The sequence below is a fragment of the Pelobates fuscus genome, chromosome 2 (assembly GCF_036172605.1).
Source record: "Pelobates fuscus isolate aPelFus1 chromosome 2, aPelFus1.pri, whole genome shotgun sequence".
Lineage (NCBI taxonomy): Eukaryota > Metazoa > Chordata > Amphibia > Anura > Pelobatidae > Pelobates > Pelobates fuscus.
This window is the reverse complement of record NC_086318.1, coordinates 217,990,032-218,005,667: the sequence shown is the minus strand read 5'-3', so window position 1 is coordinate 218,005,667 and position 15,636 is coordinate 217,990,032. Positions and strand designations below refer to the sequence as shown.

Here is a 15,636-nt window from a genome sequence, read left to right as displayed (position 1 = left end):
CAAAGCCAGCCGATGAGAGAATCCACCAAATCCAACGAGCAAACGAATGTGTAGAAAATAGTCCTAAACGGTTGTACCTAGAAGTCAACAGCTGTCCATGAGCAGAAGGGCGAAAGAGCGAGGTCCTGGATCTACACGATCATGGGCAACCTGCCATACAGAGACTTGGCCCATCTGGAGAATAGGTATACGACACAGAAGACGAATAGAAAATGGATTTGTGAGGAAGAGAAGCAGACACACCGGATGGTGAGAAGGAAAAAAATACTACGTCAACCCCACGAACATCAGAATGTGCCGAAAAAACACAAGATGTACCGGTAGAGCCGGTTACGCGGAAAAACTGGCGTAAAGACAAAACCTTGTCATCAGGCCACTTCTCAAGGAAACGGCGATACAACGTTCACCGAGGAATAGCAAGAGATAGGGCTCCCGGAAGGAGTACCCCTCGAGTTAGACTGTAGACCATTGAATCCTTACCAATGCCAGAATCTAGAGAAGGCAAATGAGCCGTTGAACTAGCTGACCTAAGACGGAAATGGTCCCATACAACTTACCCTGAAAGGGCAATTCAGTCAGGCAGTGGAGAACAGCCATGATAGAGACCGTAACAGGAATCAAAACATGCTAGGATACCCTTGTGGATCCCACATGGGACACATAGATACAGGGAGTAGTAGAGGGTCTTCCCCCAAGAACTCCAGCAAGAGAGGGAATCACGGTTGACACCTCCAAAGTGGTGTGACCAGGCGAAGCCAAACTCTCAAGAGTTCAGTCTAACGCAATGCCTGAAGTGACCTGTATAAAAAGGGGACGCATATGCCCATGAAGGATGCCAATCTTGCGGAACGCGTCCACCGCCTCGCTGAGGGTCCAGAAACCAATTGAAGAACCACACTGTTTGACGGTTTGCCCTGGATGCAAGTCCAGTCCTCGAGACCCCGGAGGGTGAAGTAACCAATCGTTGCGGTCACTCCAGTGACGGGATAACCGATCCGCTACATGATTATCTCGTCCCGCAGACATTCTGTCACAAGTGACGAATACGAGTCCAGACAGTATTGATAGAGATCCTTCATGAGGAGCGGACAGCCGGGAAAATGTCAATGCTGGGAGACAGCGAGCAGTTATTTTCCCTGCAGGTAGTTCCATACAGTTGGTATGAAGAGTTCTCTCCTCCAGAATCCGCCATTGCAAGTAACGCCCCAGTCCATACAGTCGGCATCGGAGTCCAGGACGAAGTTTGGTTGGGGTACGAAAATCCTTTTGCCGGTCCAGGTACCCATATGTCAAAGCCACCAATGAAGTTCTAGATGAGCTTCATCCGAAAGCCACCTGATTCGGTCGCACAAGGCCGAAGACCTGAGATAGTGAGCTGTCAGGCGTTGGGGTGTCTGATAGTCCTGGAGAAATGGCTTCCATGGTGGATGACAAACGGTCAATCGACCGGGTTAGGTCCCTAAGTGTGACCCGCGGGTTGCGGAGCATGCAACTGATATCTTTCTTGCAGACGGACCACCTGGACCGAATATTCCACGAAATCCAGAAGCTGTATCGACTGAGAGTGAGTCAGATCCATTAGGTCCACGTTGCTGGTGAAATCCATGCAGGTTTTCCTCAGATCCAGTTGAAAGAAACCAGTCACCCTCGCAGAACGGTGCCACGTGTCCATTAGTATGGCCCAGTAGAGGGCAGATAGATGTAGGTCTGGGACAGATCCTGCCATCCATAGAAATCTGACTAACCACATCTACAAACCACCCAGGTGTCCTAGGGCATGCTGAACTGCCTTACACGGCAACAGCTTAAACTCAGCCTTATTTGGGTACACTGATTTGAAGTGTATATATGGTGGGAAACATGAAGTTCACTGCAAGAAGGGGCAGCAAATCCTATATAGGGGAGCCGGATGCTGAAATTAGGCCATTTAATTCTTGAGGTGAAATGACTTTTTTGAGCCTGTGACCTTATGATTATGAACAAGCTCAGTAATTTAGAAGGATTTACAAACTGAGCTACCTCAGCTGATACACAGGGAGAGGGAAGGCTGGCCACATGGCCAGCAAACAGCTGGGCAGCGCGGTGTGCGAGACCGGGCTGCACGGAACGCACGGAGCCCATGCGGCTCTGAAAAAATGGCTGCCGCGGCTCCAACAAAATGGCTGCTGCAGTCATAACAATTGAGCGCTGATTGAAAACGGCCCGGTAAGCGGCCAGGGGCCGCGGGGAGCAGCTGGGGAGGGTGTGGGCGACAGAGCCCAGTAGTGAGAACCCAGGGTGGTGGAAACAGGTTATAGAAAAGATCAAAAGCCCCAGAACAGGGAGCAGGCACCTATTCCACATACAGCTCAGCAAAGGAACACAGCCAAAAACAGCATGAAGCGACCCAGCAGATAGACAGCATAAAGTAGCCCAGCAATAAGCAGTATAGAATAATACAGCAGTAAGCAGTATAAGCAATAAATGGCATAAAGTGACCCAGTAAATAAATGACTAGCATAAAGTGGTACAGCAAATAAATTGCATAAAGTGACACAGCAAATAAGCAGCATAAGGTGGCACTGCAAATACACTGCGTGAAATAATACAGCAGTAAATAGCCTAACTTAATACAGCAATAAACAGCATGAAAAATAACACATAATAACAAATAAACTGCCTAAGGAAAACACAGCAAATAAACATCTTGTAGGAGAAAAAACAACCCAGAGCAGAGACAACTCTGAAGCCTCCTGTCTTGCCATAAAATTGGGTTCTAGATATCATCTGGAGAGGATATTTTCTGGAATTTTACACAAAAAAAAACCTTGAGATCCTTTCAAGTCACAAAATGGCCAGGAGACACGGAGAAAAGAATCGCCCTTCAAGACTTAATTTCCTCATTGCAAACAGAATGAGTTATAATGAGGGTCCTGGCATCCGAAAGAACTCACGGTTTCTACTCATGCAACATGCATTCCAATCTGCTGGAACTCTTAGCGGTTTTCAAGGCACTGAGTCCCTTTTCTTCACAATTCCAAAACCAATGGGTGAGGATAAGAATGGACAATGCAACAGTAGTGTCCTATATCAACCATCAGGGTGGAACCAGGAGCTGGCCTCACAGCAATTCACCTGCTGGGGAAGCAGAACCAGCTTGCAGATTTCCTCAACAGGTCCAGAATAGACCCAAGAGAGTGGTGCCTATCGGATAAGGTGTTCCAAATAATAGTGAAGAAATGGGGCCTTCCTCAAGAAGATCTACTGGCAACTCGAAAAAACAGGATGGTGGCGGAGTTATTTACGAAGGGAAGAGACGCTCTATCCAGCCCTTGGCAATTCAGCAGGGGGAATGCATTTCCTCCTTTTTCACTGATTTTTCCCATCCTGAGAAGAATGAGAATAGAATGGTGTCTCTCATCTTGATAGCACCCTTTTGGCCTCACCGACCCTGGTTCCCTCTCCTGCAAAGCCTTTGCGTGCAAGGAACCTCCATTGCAGCTTCCGAAAGTTCCAGACCTCCTGTATCAAGGTCTCACACAGCTTCATCTCTACATAATGCTGCTCCCACCTATCTATCCTCCCTAATACACAAGTATGTCCCATCTAGGCCCTTAAGATCTGCTGAAGACTTGCGTCTATCTTTTGTCCGTACTCCCACCTCTGATGCTCGCCTTCAAGACTTCTCGAGGGCTGCACCATTCCTGTGGAACTCTCTTCCCTCCTCCATTAGATGCTCACCCAGTCTCAACTCCTTCAAAAAATCATTAAAAACCCACTTCTTCGGGGCGGAGCTAGCGGCGCAGCGGAGAGGGCGCCATTTCCAGCAGCTCTGACAATTAGGAGCGGAAAAACAGCTAAAAGGCATAAAAATAAACCTCACTGGAAAAAACAAGCAGCGGGCATGTACTCCTGACAACCCGCTGATTCCACAGATGCCATTTATGCATAAATCGGGCACGAAACGCCGCACCAAAGGTACTGGGGCCTACTATACATGCGAGCAGACCCTGAACAGGGAATTAACATCGTGGCTCGGGGCGAGCTTATACTCTGCCGAAACAGACTTTTACTCCCAGGAAGAAATGGGGCGGAGGTCCCAAAAACCAGCCCAGAACAACTCCTTACCGCACAGGGACATAAGCAGCATGCTGCAGACTCCCATGCAACAGCGGACTCGAAACACCACGGCAGCCTCACCCGAGCGGTCAGAGAATGGAGACTCTACACACAGTGCAGCCCAGGCCGCCACTGACAGCGCGAACATGCAACCCGCCGAAGAGTTAACTCCGGCCACAAAACAGGACATTCAGATCATGCTGACTGGCCTCCAGTGAAATCTCCAGCTTATGTGGCAGGCTGACTTAAAAGGACTAGCAACAGAAGTACAAGCAGTGTCGGCCCGCACCCACGCTGCAGAACAAGAGGTAAGAGATCTGCGCCAAGACCTCACCTCCCTAAAAGACACAGTCAATCAGCTGCAAAAGGCACAAGCTAATGTCAATAGATAAATAAATGTACTAGAGGACAGGGGCAAAAGAAAGAACATCAAAATACGAGGTGTACCATAAGAGGTACCACTGGACGAATTGCCCCACTACTTAAGGCGCTTGGTGGCCTCTCTCCTTCCAGATAAGCAAGCAAAACATTTTACATTTGATGGCGTATATCGCATCTCTAAACCTCGACTAGCACCACAAGCAGCCCCACGAGACATTATCCTGAGATGCCAGTCCCTCACGGACAAAATTGCTCTGATGACAGCAGTCAAAGGGAAATCACCGCATGACTTCAAAACACACCAGCTTACATTTTTCCAGGACTTAAGCAGAGATACCTTATTGTGGCGAAAGAGCCTGCAGCCAGTCACGTCCACCCTACAAACAGCCAGCATCGCATACCGATTGGCGACTCCAAGAACGCTATGGGTGACCAAAGGCGACAACCACTATAAGATATCCTCCTTGGGGGACGCTCCAGCCCTAATGGCCACACTGGGGCTACCCAATGTCGCCACGGACATTCCTGCTGAACACCCTGGGACTGTACCTTGAAACTGGTGGCGATTATACGCCCAGATTTAAGTTAACATGTCATTAGTTTAGATTGCACTCCTGTTATACCAGTTATTTTATACTACTTACAAAATAGACCTCACCTTACCGGTCAGCCAAGGCCAACACGCCCCAAACAGATGAGGCAAATGCCCCGTACATAGATTATAGACCTCTCTCCCCCCCCCCCTAACGCCCTAGGGTTAAAGGGCATAGTAACCCATGGAGCACTTATCCTAATTACAAGACCAGCTCCAAGGCATAGTAAAAACCCCTATCAGCAGACAACACAAGCTAAGACCTGGGGACACACAGACAACCAAGCTCCGATATACGACTTGATTACACAACGACGAACCATGGACACCCAGCCCATACACTAATGCCAGATCTAACGTACTCAATACCACGCAACGGGCCGGGAGCCCACAAGCTAATCTCCTATGCCAGTGTTAAATTACTGCCCACAACCGTCACTAACGGCACAGACAATGTATGCGCTATGACCAACCAGCCCAATATATCCTAAAAATGTGCAGAATATACTTCAGCACAATTTACAGGATGACTGTTATGTAGAGATTGCTTAGGCATATGTTAAGGTGGCATACTTATATATACACGTTTATATTGCATCATACAATTGAACATGTTACATGGTTCGAATATGACTATCTGTAAATTTGGAGTTAAAGCCACCAATGTTACGAAAATGTACAAAAGTGTTATTATTGTGCCTGCATAAGCCGTTGGGGCTATGGAGGCTATATTGTCGGATATTGCACAATGAAAATAAAGAATAACCCCCCCCCCCCAAAAAAAAAAACACTTCTTCATAAAATTGTATCAATTAAACTGTTAATAGCTCCCAACTAATTCCTCTTTTGCAACTGTCACTAGTCTAATACTATCCTTACCTTTTTGTGTCACTTTACCCCACTCCCTCTAGCATGTAAGCTCATTGAGCAGGGCCCTCAACCCCTCTGTTCCTGTGTGTCCAACTTGTCCGGTTACAACTACATGTCTGTTCGTCCATCCATAGTAAAGCGCTGCCGAATTTTATGGTGCTATATAAATAACATAATAATAATAATAAATAATAATAATCCCTTTGAACCTTTGGGCTCGATTTCTCTCCACTTTCTCTCCATCAAGACTGCCTTATTGGTAGCCTTGGCTTCAGGCAGGAGGGTCTCAGAGCTTCATGCTTAGTCAGCCAGAGAACCTTTCACCATTTTCCACAAAGACCGAGTCATTCTTCGTATGGTGCTGTCAGGGTACCTGTGGTCTCTACCTCCGAAAGAGGTAGAGACTTAGCTGTTCCTCCATCCAGACGGTCTGATGGCTTCCTTCCCCACGGTCTATCCGGTCATGCTAGGCCGGCCGCGAGGGAGTGACTGCCTTTTACAGCATCTAGGCAGGAAGTAGTCATCAGGACACTCCCCCGGAACGACCTGTCAGTCAATTGCTGCAGGACCAATCAGGACGCCTCGGAGGCGTGGTTACTGCTCTGAACAGGGTATTTAACAGAGCTTCTTTCATTAGCTCATTGCCCTGTCGTGGTTCTAGCTTGTTCTAGTCACTCAGTGCTTGTGTATTCTATTATCCCTTTTGGTTTTGACCCGGCTTGTTTACCTTACTCTGCTTATCTCTGTTACCCTTGATTCGGCTTGTCTCTCGCTTACCTGTCTTCTGTTACCCTCGACCTCGGCTTGTCTTTGACCATTCTATACTGTACTACTTACGTTAGTCCGGCCATTCTAAGGTCCGGTATACGTATCTGGCTACTGTTTGTACTCTGCGTGTTGGATCCCTGTCCCGATCCTGACATTACGACAGGGCCAATGGATCCTGCAAGTACAAACAGTCAGCTGGCTGCTCCTGATCCTAGGTTTGAAGCCATGGATCACAGAATGGATCAGATGGCGCTTGCGCTACAGGCTCTATTAGCTTGTGCCAATAACCCACCAGAGGAGATACGTAATACCCCTGTTTCTCCTGTCGGTTCAGGTCTAGAGGTAGCCACAGTGGGTGCTTCTTCTCACATTACCCCCCCAGTACGCTATGGTGGGGCTCCTGAGAAGTGTCGTGGTTTTTTAACCCCTTAAGGACCAAACTTCTGGAATAAAAGGGAATCATGACGTGTCACACACGTCATGTGTCCTTAAGGGGTTAAACCAAATTAGTATCCACTTTGAATTGCAACCTCGCTCTTATCCTACAGATAGGGCAAAAGTAGGATTTATTATCACCCTACTCATTGAGAAAGCTCTGAGATGGGCCAACCCACTATGGGAGAACGATAATCCATTAGTTTATAACTATAACGCATTTGTAGCTGCTTTTAGAAGAACATTTGACCCTCCAGGTAGAAAGGTTAATGCAGCCAGATTACTGTTGCGCCTGAGACAGGAGAACCAAACACTGGTGGATTATGCACTAGAGTTCAGGTCTCTGGCGGCAGAAATCAAGTGGAATGAGCAGGCGTATATGGATGTATTTTTGAATGGCCTATCTGATGTAATCCTTGATGAGGTTGCTACCAGAGAACTCCCTGAGAATTTAGAGGATTTAATTTCGTTCATCTCTCGTATAGATGAACGTCTAAGAGAGAGACAGAACACTCGAGAGAGGAACCAGAGACCTTCTTTTAGGTTAGCTTCCGCTGTTCCAAGTCCTGACTCCACAATATCTTTGCTTACTGAACCTATGCAGATAGGGTATACCCGCCTCTCTGAGGAGGAAAGACGGCACAGGAGAAGAGAGGGTTTGTGTATGTATTGTGGAGCCAAGGGTCATTTACTCTCGAACTGTTCTAACCGCCCGGGAAACGCTCGCACCTAAGTCTCTCTAGAGGACAGGCCTTGGGTGTTTCTATTTTGTCCTCTACTCCTGATTATAAAGATCACAGGCTTCTGCTACCAGTTTCCTTAACTTGGGGGAAGGAAGTAGTAAGGGCTATGGCATTGATAGATTCCGGTGCTGCTGAGAATTTTATCGACCAAGCCTTTGCTAGTAAGAACAATTTCCCATCCCAGCTAAGGGAGACACCTTTGGCCGTTGAGGCCATAGATGGTAGACCACTACTAGACCCTGTTATCTTTCGTGAGACCATACCCATTAATTTAAATGTTGGTATCCTACACGTGGAGAATTTATCTCTTCTGCTCATTTCGTCTCCTTCCGTTCCCATAGTTCTGGGGTACCCATGGTTGAAAAAACATAACCCTATTATCGATTGGGAGTTAGGAGAGATACTCTCGTGGGGCCAGGGCTGCCAGGATCGGTGTTTGTGCAAGGTTTCTCCATTAGCTAATATTAACATACCGGAGAATCCTACTCAGTCCACAGAAAGACAAATACCAGACCTTTACCTAGACTTAAGGGCAGTGTTTGACAAGAAGAATGCCGATTCTTTGCCTCCACACAGGTCATTTGACTGTAAGATTAAGCTTCTACCCGGCACTATGCCTCCGAGGGGCCATGTATATCCTTTGTCTGTTCAGGAAAACTCGGTTCAAGAGGAGTATATTCGGGAGAATTTAGAAAAGGGATTCATCAGGAGGTCTTCTTCTCCGGCCGGGGCTGGGTTCTTTTTCATTAAGAAGAAGGATGGCACGCTGAGACCTTGTATCGATTACCGAGGCTTGAATAAAATAACTGTCAGAAATGCCTATCCTATCCCACTTATTACCGAGTTATTTGATCGTCTTAAGGGCTCCAAAATCTTCACCAAGTTAGATCTCAGAGGGGCTTACAATTTGGTGAGAATCCAGCAAGGTCACGAGTGGATGACGGCATTCAATACCCGGTATGGCCATTACGAATACACTGTTATGCCATTTGGACTATGCAATGCTCCTGCAGTATTTCAAGATTTGATTAATGAGGTACTTAGGGAGTTTCAGCATGATTGTGTTATTGTTTACCTGGACGACATACTAATACACTCTAAGGAGATTGAGACTCACCATAGACAGGTCAGAAAGGTATTACACAAGCTGCTGCAACATGGTCTATATTGCAAATTGGAGAAGTGCAGTTTTGATCAGTCTCAGGTAGACTTTCTTGGATACGTGATTTCTGGGGAAGGTTTTAAAATGGATCCTGTAAAACTTCAATCTATTTTAGACTGGCCCTTGCCCAAAGGACTCAAGGCTATCCAAAGGTTTATTGGTTTTTCCAACTACTATAGGCGCTTCATTAAAGGATACTCCTCTATCATTGCGCCTATTACCAATATGACCAAACAAGGGGCTGATACTAAGTTCTGGTCTAAGGAGGCTCTGGGTGCTTTCAAGACTCTCAAGGAACTTTTTGCCTCAGCTCCCATTCTAGTCCATCCTGATACGACTCTGCCTTTCTTGCTCGAGGTCGATGCCTCTGAGACAGCAGTTGGGGCTGTTCTGTCTCAAAGGTTAGGGGTGGATAAACCGTTACACCCTTGTGGTTTCTTCTCTAAGAAATTTTCTGGGCCTGAGAGCAGATATGACATCGGGGAAAGGGAACTGTTAGCAGTCATTAAAGCCTTAAAGGAGTGGAGACATTTGTTGGAGGGGACCCTACACCCTATTACGATTTTGACGGACCACAAAAACTTGTCCTATATTGGGGAGGCTAAGCGCTTATCCTCTAGACAAGCTCGTTGGTCCTTATTCCTGACTCACTTCAATTATGTACTGACTTACAGACCTGGTTCTAAAAACTCTAAAGCCGATGCATTATCTCGCCAATATGAACCTTCTACTGTACCTGAACCAGTTCTTTCTTCTATAGTTCCGAAATGCAATATCATTGCTAATACGAATCTCAGGATTCATTCTCCATTATTGGCCGAGATCATTAAGTTGCAACATCTAGCACCTAAACAGACTCCTGCGGGCCGTCATTTCGTTCCTCCTGCTCTTCAACTGGAACTTTTACAGTGTTTACATAATAGCAAGATGGCGGGACATCCTGGTATTCGCAAGACTTACGCGTTGATCTCTAAGGACTTCTGGTGGCCTGCTTTACGGAGGGATATTGAGGAGTTCATCGCTGCATGTGAAGTTTGTACTAAAACCAAACAACCCCATACGCTTCCATGTGGATTCCTGCAACCCTTGGAGGTTCCAGAAAAACCATGGTCCTGTTTGGCCATGGACTTTATTGTCGATCTACCTATCTCTAAAAGACAGACTGTTATCCTCACCGTGGTTGACAGGTTTACTAAGATGGCACACTTCATTCCCCTGCCTAAACTCCCGTCTTCTCCCGAATTGGCAGAGATATTCGCTAAGGAGATTTTTCGCCTACATGGGATACCCTCTCAAATTGTATCGGACAGAGGCTCCCAATTTGTTTCCCGCTTTTGGAGGTCCTTCTGCTCTCAACTTGGTATTAAATTAAACTTTTCTTCTGCCTATCATCCTCAGTCTAACGGAGCTGCTGAACGTACCAACCAGAAAATTGAACAATATTTACGATGCTTTGTTTCTGAACACCAGGATGATTGGGTCGGTTTGATTCCTTGGGCGGAGTTTGCACACAACAATCTCGTTTGCGATTCTACTCATTCAAGCCCCTTCTTCATGAATTATGGTTTTCATCCGTCTATTCTTCCTTCGGATTCTCCTTCCCAGGGGGTACCGTCGGTTGATGTTCATGTTGCCAATTTGAGGAAGTTGTGGGATCAAACTCGACAAATCCTTGTGCACAACTCTATGTTGGTCAAGAAACACGCTGATAAACGTAGAAGGGCGGCTCCGGTCTTTGTTCCTGGTGATAGGGTATGGCTGAGCACGAGGAACATCCGTTTAAAAGTGCCCTCCATGAAGTTCGCTACTCGTTATATTGGACCCTACAGGGTGCTGACCCGTATCAATCCAGTTGCGTATCGTTTAGCTCTTCCTAATACCTTACGCATCCCGAACTCGTTTCACGTTTCATTGCTGAAACCACTCATATGTAACAGATTTTCCTCCACAATAGCCCCTCCTCGCTCCGTTCAGGTGGAGGGTCAGGAGGAGTATGAGGTTAACTCTATTATTGATTCTCGAATCTCCCGGGGGAGAGTACAATATCTGGTTGATTGGAAGGGATATGGTCCTGAGGAGAGGAGTTGGGTACCTCAGGAGGATGTTCATGCTCCCCGTCTCCGCAGGGCGTATCACTCTCGCTTCCCATCTCGTCCCGGTTCATTCCGCCCGGTGGGCGTATCTGAGAGGGGGGGTACTGTCAGGGTACCTGTGGTCTCTACCTCCGAAAGAGGTAGAGACTTAGCTGTTCCTCCATCCAGACGGTCTGATGGCTTCCTTCCCCACGGTCTATCCGGTCATGCTAGGCCGGCCGCGAGGGAGTGACTGCCTTTTACAGCATCTAGGCAGGAAGTAGTCATCAGGACACTCCCCCGGAACGACCTGTCAGTCAATTGCTGCAGGACCAATCAGGACGCCTCGGAGGCGTGGTTACTGCTCTGAACAGGGTATTTAACAGAGCTTCTTTCATTAGCTCATTGCCTTGTCGTGGTTCTAGCTTGTTCTAGTCACTCAGTGCTTGTGTATTCTATTATCCCTTTTGGTTTTGACCCGGCTTGTTTACCTTACTCTGCTTATCTCTGTTACCCTTGATTCGGCTTGTCTCTCGCTTACCTGTCTTCTGTTACCCTCGACCTCGGCTTGTCTTTGACCATTCTATACTGTACTACTTACGTTAGTCCGGCCATTCTAAGGTCCGGTATACGTATCTGGCTACTGTTTGTACTCTGCGTGTTGGATCCCTGTCCCGATCCTGACAGGTGCCTGAATTCAGACCAAAAGTCACCTCTGACTGTATATATATATATATATATATATATATATATATATATATATATACAGTATATGTATTTTTATATTTATATATATTTATATATATATATATATATATATATATAAATATAAAAATACACTTAGTATGACATTTTATATAAATATATATACCGTATATACTCGAGTATAAGCCGACCCGAATATAAGCCGAGGCCCCTGATTTTACCCCAAAAAACTGGGAAAACTTATTGACTCGAGTATAAGACTAGGGTGGGAAATGCAGCAGCTACTGGTAAATTTCTAAATAAAATTTGATCCTAAAATAATTATATTAATTGAATATTTATTTACAGTGTGTGTATATAATGAATGCAGTGTGTGTATGAGAATGCAGTGTGTGTGTATGAGAATGCAGTGTGTGTGTATGAGTGCAGTGTGTGTGTATGAGTGCAGTGTATGTGTATGAGTGGAGTGTGTATGAATGCAGTGTGTGTGTATGAATGCAGTGTGTGTGTGTGTGTGTGTGATGCAGAGTGTGATGCAGAGCCTTGGTGGGGGGTTATGTTTTAATTATTTTAATATTGTTTTTTGTTTCATTACTATTTATTTTATTATTATTATTTTTTATTTTATTATTATTATTATTTTTTATTGTTATTATTATTTATATATATTAATTTTTTCGTCCCCCCTCCCTGCTTCCTAGCTGGCCAAGGAGGGGGGCTCTCACTCCCTGGTGGTCCAGTGGCATTGGTAGTAAGAGGGGGGCTGGCAGGGAGCACTTACCTCTCCTGCAGCTCCTGTCAGCTCCCTTCTCCTCTGCGCCGGTCCAGTCAGCTCCCCTGTCAGCTCACAGTGTAAGTCTCGCGAGAGCCGCACTATGACCCAGCGGCTCTCACGAGACTTACACTGGGAGCTGACAGAGGTGCTGAACGGACCGGCGCAGAGGAGAAGGGAGCTGACAGGAGCTGCAGGAGAGGTAAGCGCTCGCTGCCACCCCCCTGTCTGTATTATGGCAATGTAAATTGCCATAATACAGACAGTGACTCTATTATAAGACGAGTTGGGGTTTTTCAGCACAAAAAATTATACTCGAGTATATACGGTGTGTATATATATATATATATATATATATATACATATATATATATATATATATATATGATATATAGATATATATTATATAGATATAATATATGTATGTCTATTGCAGCCATGTGACCACTCTTTCAGAGCGATCACATGGCCAGCAGGGGCCTAATTTGCCAAGGGGGTTCTGTCACCCCAGACTGGGAGGAACAACGATCGCCGGCGGGGGAACGGCAGTGATCGGGTAAGTAAGAAGGACTGCGAGGATGTACTTAACAGGGGTTTAAGGGACATATAGATAGGGTGAATAGAATAGCTAACCAAGCAGATATATAATTGAATTTCCTTAAATTTTTAAGTCAATCCTTTTTTTCAATTTAAAATGACATCCGCTACCTATTTTTCAATACAAGATGAAAAAATAAAAAATAATTACAATCAATCTTTATAAAACTCTCTCACGTCCTATTTTACATTGCTCTTCTGTGTGTATATATATATATACAATGTTGACAACTGAAATGCAAAAATGCCTTATATTACATAGCCATTAGCCTAGGCAATATTGTAACAGTTTTTGCATGTCAGCATAGTCATAGTCACAATTTTACTGCTGTTTTGGCTGCACAAATTGCCTTCTCAATTTTTTTTAGTGCCATTTACTAAATCCTGCTGACTCCATTTTTTTTTCATGCCAAAGTGGTTCAGAAGAACCAACATTTTTCATCCTGCACAAATCTAATTGACAGTCCTGGTATGTCATTCATCAAGAAGGGGTTAATAACATGCCTAAAAATTCTGTAAACAAGCCTTTTGATCTGGAAAGTTAGTGTATGTTCTATTGTGTGTGCAAACTCAATCACAAATATAACTATTTCACTGTAACTTCAACTGTTGCTGAATAACCACCTCAGTCATCATATTGATGGAGAATACATAATAATGGGTGTACGTCATCAATATATAGTCATATGACATAGATTTGTTTTCTATTTTGTTTCAATTAATGCTATGCAAGATGTTTTTCTAAAAACTTTTATATGATCCCTTTCTCTGCTGCAGATCGCATTCAATTAGGTAAGATTTTGTTTCAATGGATGATAAAATAGTTATTGTTGCTTTGTAACATAACAGTTGAAGCTGAACAACTTTTATCTGTTTGTACCTATACTATATATTATAGAAATTAGAAAAATATCCAGAATGAGAGAAGTCCCTGTAATCAATCACTTCAACATGGCAAGGATTTTTGTCCATACTCAAAGCCTGTCACGGGTGGCGGTACGGAGACCGTGACCCCAGAGTGCTTCATGATAAGTGGGAGTCTTCAGTGTGGAAGTGGATTACAGGGCCCGGTGCAGGGTAACCGCACGCCCCCTGGTGTTGAGCACCAGCGTTTGTGCGGCCACAAACCAAGACCCTGTTGCAGCTTAGTGGAAGCCAGAGCAGATGAATGCTGAGATGTATCCAGTACTAGAAACAAGGCAAGACAAGAACAGGCACCAAACAAGACAAAACTAGTAGAACCCAGAACCAGAGAAGGATACAAAGCTTAACCCAGAACATATACACAATACATAAGGGAACATTAACTAAACAGGGGCAGTACAGGACAGGACTGTACATGGACTGGGATTACAAAATAAAACAAGACAAGATATAATAGGCAAAACAAGAGGAGACATAACTAAGCACTATATATGAAAAGTATGGGGATTTAGTTACATTATATGATCATACATTGCATAAGCCTGCCACAACGCCAATGTACCCCATACTCGGCAGGTCCTACACTGCCTAATGTATGCTAAAACAACCAAAGAAGACATATATAGCACTTACCTGCAAGAAAGGGCAGAAGCCTTGAACAGCTGCCTGCAGGACACTGAAACAAAAAGGAATGATGGAAAACAAGCAGGTGTGGCAAATAAAACAAACATTTAAATGAATCCAAGAGACTGGGAAATCCAGGAACAGAATATAAGAATGAACCCAGAAATCCCAGCATAAAGAAAACCAGACATAGAATAGAGAACCAAAAAAACAAGAAAAACTAAACAAGAATTGTAAAAAGAGTACTGGATACCAAAAGCCAACACCAGACTGATCCGCAGAACAAGGCATGATGTGACAAAGCCTTTATAATGTCATTTTAAGATAGCATACAGGCTTAAGAAATATTCATATTTAAAAATAAAAGTAAAATTCAAGTCTAGTGTTGATTTGTCACCAGAATTGAGTCACCAATTTCAGGGCTTGTTGGCATTCTAGAAATGGAGATCATCATTTTGAGAACTGCAGATGCTTATTGACCCATTTTTTTGAGATGGAAATTGAATTATCCTATTTACCAGTTAGGCTTGGGGTCCCTTTAATTCCAGAAGGTTGACACATGGAAAGGAAATGTTAAAACAATTAAAGTGCTGTAATATATGTACAAGAGAAAATGCTTAATAAAGGCAGAAGCTGTATGAAGCACTGTCTCTTGCCCATATATGCTACACATTTACTTGTACATAAGAGAAATTAGCCATCAAACATTCAAAGAAACAATCGGTTAGTCCCTGCTCAAATCTCATAATTTCTTTCTCACTAGTGTGATTACACAGAGAACCTAAACCAATTGTATATCAGACTGACCCATTGTCAGGGTATTTATATCGGCAGACATTTTGTGCTATGATAGAAATTAAAATGTATATTGTCAGAGTCACTCTGAACAGAGC

General features: G+C 44.6%; 1 protein-coding gene across 5 annotated transcripts in view; it reads left to right on the top strand.

Moving 5' to 3' along the window:
* The window catches only part of TPD52L1 (TPD52 like 1), a 204,598-nt gene that overhangs the window by 159,760 nt on the left and 29,202 nt on the right, over positions 1–15,636 (top strand). For 3 of the 5 annotated variants that reach the window (XM_063443181.1, XM_063443184.1, XM_063443183.1), the window contains one exon: positions 13,973–13,987. The exons of the other annotated variants lie outside the window; for them this stretch is intronic. In XM_063443181.1, the coding sequence (XP_063299251.1) occupies positions 13,973–13,987 (15 nt within the window). The remainder of the gene's footprint in view (positions 1–13,972; positions 13,988–15,636) is intronic. 5 annotated transcript variants of the gene reach the window in all.